We start from the raw sequence: 3,896 nt of genomic DNA, 5'->3' as shown, positions 1-3,896 counted from the left end.
ATATTAACTTTTATTCCTAATTAAAATTAAAGATATTTATTTCATCAAATCATAATATTTCACAATATTACAAAATATTTTACAAAATCTTACTATGAGTTGGAATAAAGTAACTTAACCTAACTCAAAGATTTCTTTATAATAGGCTAATGTAATGTAAATAATTACCCCTGTAGTCTGGGGTTAGAATAGGACCACAGTAACTCCTGCTTATCGTAAAAGGCGATTAAAAGGAGGTAGCGGAGGGCTGCAGTAACCGCTACTACCGACCATTGACGATTTTCGCAGCGGATCTAACGGCAAAGGAAGGATTTGGCGAAGGCAGCTTGAGGATAGCTTAAGTACTGACCCGCGACTGCGATGCAGAAAGCAAGAGGAAACTACTGCATTATACATCCTGAGGATAATGACATGATGGATACAGTAGAATTAAAAAATTCCGGAGGTAAAATAGTCTCCCATTCGGATCTTCGGGCGGGGACTAATGCTACTAAGTATTCATTAAAGGAGAAGAACAAATTAAGGAAAAGAAGAATAGGAACGTGGAATGTAAGGTCTTTAGGGATCTGTGGTAAATTGGAGAACCTCAAAATTGAAATGGAAGGACTTAAAATAGATATAATAGGAATAAGTGAACTAAAATGGTCAGATAAAGGAGATTTCTGGTCGGAAGGCTACAGAATTATATTTAGCGGAGATGACCACAGAGTAACAGGAGTTGGTTTCATACTAAACAAAGAAATAGGAAAAAAAGTAGTAGAAATTGTTTAATATAATGATCGAATAATTGCTATTAAAATAGAAACTAAACCTGTTGATACATTTATTTTACAAGTATACATGCCAACCTCAACTCACAAAGACGAAGAAATAGAGGAAATGTATGAACAAATAAATGAGGTGATAGAAATGACAAACGAAAAGACAAATTTGATTATTTTAGGAGACTAGAATGCTATAGTAGGGGAGGCAAAAGAACATGGAGTTACAGGTGCGTTTAGTTTAGGCAAAAGAAACGAAAAGGGACATAGGCTAATTGAGTTCTGCAAAGAAAGAAATCTAATCATTACGAATACAATGTTCTCACAACCGATAAGAAGAAGATATAAATGGACCATGCCGGGAGGAAGAGCAAGATATCAAATAGATTATATATTAGTAAGAAATAGATATAAAAACCAAGTAAAAAAATGCAAAACCTACCCAGGTGCGAACATTAACAGTGATCACAATCTAGTGTTAATGGAAACAAACTTAAGCCTGAAAAGAAAGGAATCCAACGAAAATACAAAAAGAAAATGGTGCATGGATAAACTAAAGAATAAAGAAATAAGAAGCGATTTCAATGAAGAATTAAATAATCTATTACAAGAAGCAAATAGCAATAAGAACCAGGATAATGACAAAGTCGAATGGGAAAAATTAAGGGATACAATGACAAAAGCAGCGGAAAAACATCTCAAATTCACTAAAGAAATGCCTACGAAACCATGGATAAACAACGGAATTATAGATCTTATTGAAAAACGAAGAAAATACAAAAACGCGGTTAGTGAAGAAGGAATGTCAGAATATAAAAAGTATAGAAACTTGGTCAATAGAGAAGCGAAGAAAGCCAAAGAGGAATGGTTAAACAATATATGCAAAGATATTGATTCCTGTCTAACAAAAGGCTTGAGTGATAAAGCGTACAAGAACATTAAACGATTTTTTAGAGAATACAAAGATAAAGCCACTATACTTAGAGGAATAGATGATAAGATAATTACTGAAGGGGAAAAAAAAATTAGAAGTATGGAAAAAATATATTGAAAAGTTATATGGAAATGACAATATATATGCGGGACAATGGGCCATGGAAGAAGAAGATGCAGGACAGGAAAATATAGGACAACCCATTTTGAAAGAGGAATTTGAGACAGCACTAAATGAGTTGAAACACAACAAAGCTACAGGCATAGACAACATAAGTGGAGAAATGTTAAAAGCAATGGAAGGTCAAGGAAAGAAGATATTATATAAAATAATATATAATGCATATGAAAAAGGGCTAGTTCCCAAAGATTTCGAGAAGTGCCTAATGATACCATTACCGAAAAAAAAGAAGTCAAAAAAATGCGAAGATCATAGAACCATAAGTCTAATAACACATGCATCGAAAATATTAACAAAAGAATAGAAGCAAAAATAAGTGTCAATCTAGAGAAAGACCAATTTGGTTTCAGGAGGAATAGAGGAACCAGGGAGGCTATACTGTACTTAAGAATGATCATGGAAAAGATGTATAGAGTAATCAAGCCTATGTATATAACGTTCATTGACTTAGAAAAAGCTTTTGACAACGTCAATTGGGAGATATTATTCAATATTATGAAAACCATAAATATCGATTTTAAAGACAGAAGAATTATTCATAAGTTATACTTAAATGAAAAGGCTGTGATAACAGATAAAAGAAGCAAAGCATGGGAAGAAGCAAATATTGAAAAAGGAGTTAGACAAGGGTGTAACTTATCACCAACACTATTTAATCTGTACATTGAAAACACTCTAAAGCAATTAAGAGAAGAAAAAAATGGAGGAATTAAAATTAATGGTATGCTAGTACAAATGTTGCGCTTTGCAGACGACATAGCATTGATTGCGGAAAGTGAAGAAGCTTTAGGCAACATGTTAACAAAAATGAATGATAGCTGTAAAGAATACAAAATGAAAATAAATAAGAGCAAGACAAAAATATTAATATGCAGCAAGCAGAAATTTCTTTCGAACATAACGATTGAAAATGAGAAGCTGGAAACTATTCAATGTTTTACATATCAAGGAAGTAAAATAACACATGATGGAAGAAGCGAAATGGACATAAAGAGCAGAATAGCACAAGCAAAACAGGCATTTTACCAAAAGAAACACCTATTAACGGCAAACACTGTTAGCTTAAACACCAGGAAAAATCTTATAAAGAGTTTTGTATGGAGTATAGCCCTCTATGGGGCAGAAACATGGACGATATTAAAAGCGGAAAGAAAAAAGATTGAAGCATTTGAAACATGGTGTTGGAGAAGAGCACTGAAAATTTTTTGGACAGAGAAAGTTAAAAATGAGGAAGTATACCTAAGAATGAACGAACAAAAAGCAATATGGACGACAATCAAAGAAAGGAGGAAAAAATGGATCGGACATATTATGAGAAATAATGAATGGATAACGACAATAATAGAAGGAAAAATAGAAGGAAAAGCTGGAAGAGGTAGACCAAGAACACCATTTATGAAACAGATCATAGACGATATAGGGGAAACCAACTATAAGGAACTAAAAGTTGCTGTAATGGATAGGGATAAGTGGAGAGCCATCAAAGTCATTTAACCAATCTAAAGATTGAAAAAAAAAAAAATGTAAATAATTATTTTTTTAACTATTCATAATACCTTCTATTTTTATGAAATGAAACAATTACAATTTAAACAAAAATAAATAAATAATTTCATATTATTTTTTAATAAATATCTAATAATCAGAATTAATCGAAATTAATCGGTTCTAGAACCCGTACTCTTTAAAAAAACTGAAACTGAAAGCTGCACATATTTGTTGTATCCTTAGAACTTATATGTATAAGGTTTATTGTAGTGATATATAGACAAACTATTCAAAAAAATATAGGACTTTCAATATGACATAAAGGACCATAAAAAAGAATAATAAATAATAAAAATAAAACTAGTATAATTCATTGTACCATTAAAATAAATTTAACTTCACAGTTTAATAAAAAATATTTGAGGTATTAGTTTGTAGCATCCCCCATTCTAGTAAAAAAACACAGTTAGCACTCAAAAAAAAAAAAATATATATATATATATATATATATATATATATATATATATATATAT

General features: G+C 31.2%; 2 protein-coding genes across 2 annotated transcripts; both read left to right on the top strand.

Annotated features, from left to right (window-relative positions):
- The first annotated feature begins 360 nt into the window (after window positions 1-360).
- On the top strand, window positions 361-771 carry LOC112680707 (craniofacial development protein 2-like). Its single transcript, XM_025550888.1, has one exon. It carries the CDS (start codon window positions 361-363, stop codon window positions 769-771), a length of 411 nt encoding a protein of 136 aa, XP_025406673.1.
- A 1,494-nt stretch (window positions 772-2,265) lies between these two features.
- LOC112680706 lies at window positions 2,266-3,369 on the top strand. Its single transcript, XM_025550887.1, has 2 exons — window positions 2,266-2,672; window positions 2,751-3,369. Exons 1-2 carry the CDS (start codon window positions 2,266-2,268, stop codon window positions 3,367-3,369), a joined length of 1,026 nt encoding a protein of 341 aa, XP_025406672.1.
- Window positions 3,370-3,896: the final 527 nt, after the last annotated feature.

The sequence above is a fragment of the Sipha flava genome, unplaced genomic scaffold (genome assembly GCF_003268045.1).
Source record: "Sipha flava isolate LNK unplaced genomic scaffold, YSA_version1 179_pilon_pilon, whole genome shotgun sequence".
Taxonomy (NCBI): domain Eukaryota; kingdom Metazoa; phylum Arthropoda; class Insecta; order Hemiptera; family Aphididae; genus Sipha; species Sipha flava.
Note: the sequence above shows the minus strand (reverse complement) of the source record. Positions and strands in the feature narration are given on the sequence as shown.

Coding starts and splice junctions, on each gene's coding strand:
- LOC112680707 (XM_025550888.1), top strand. CDS start 361: ATGCAGAAAGCAAGAGGAAACTACTGCATTATACATCCTGAGGATAAT.
- LOC112680706 (XM_025550887.1), top strand. CDS start 2,266: ATGATCATGGAAAAGATGTATAGAGTAATCAAGCCTATGTATATAACG. Junction 2,673..2,750: donor GAAGAAGCTTTAGGCAACAT/GTTAACAAAAAT, acceptor ATTAATATGCAG/CAAGCAGAAATTTCTTTCGA.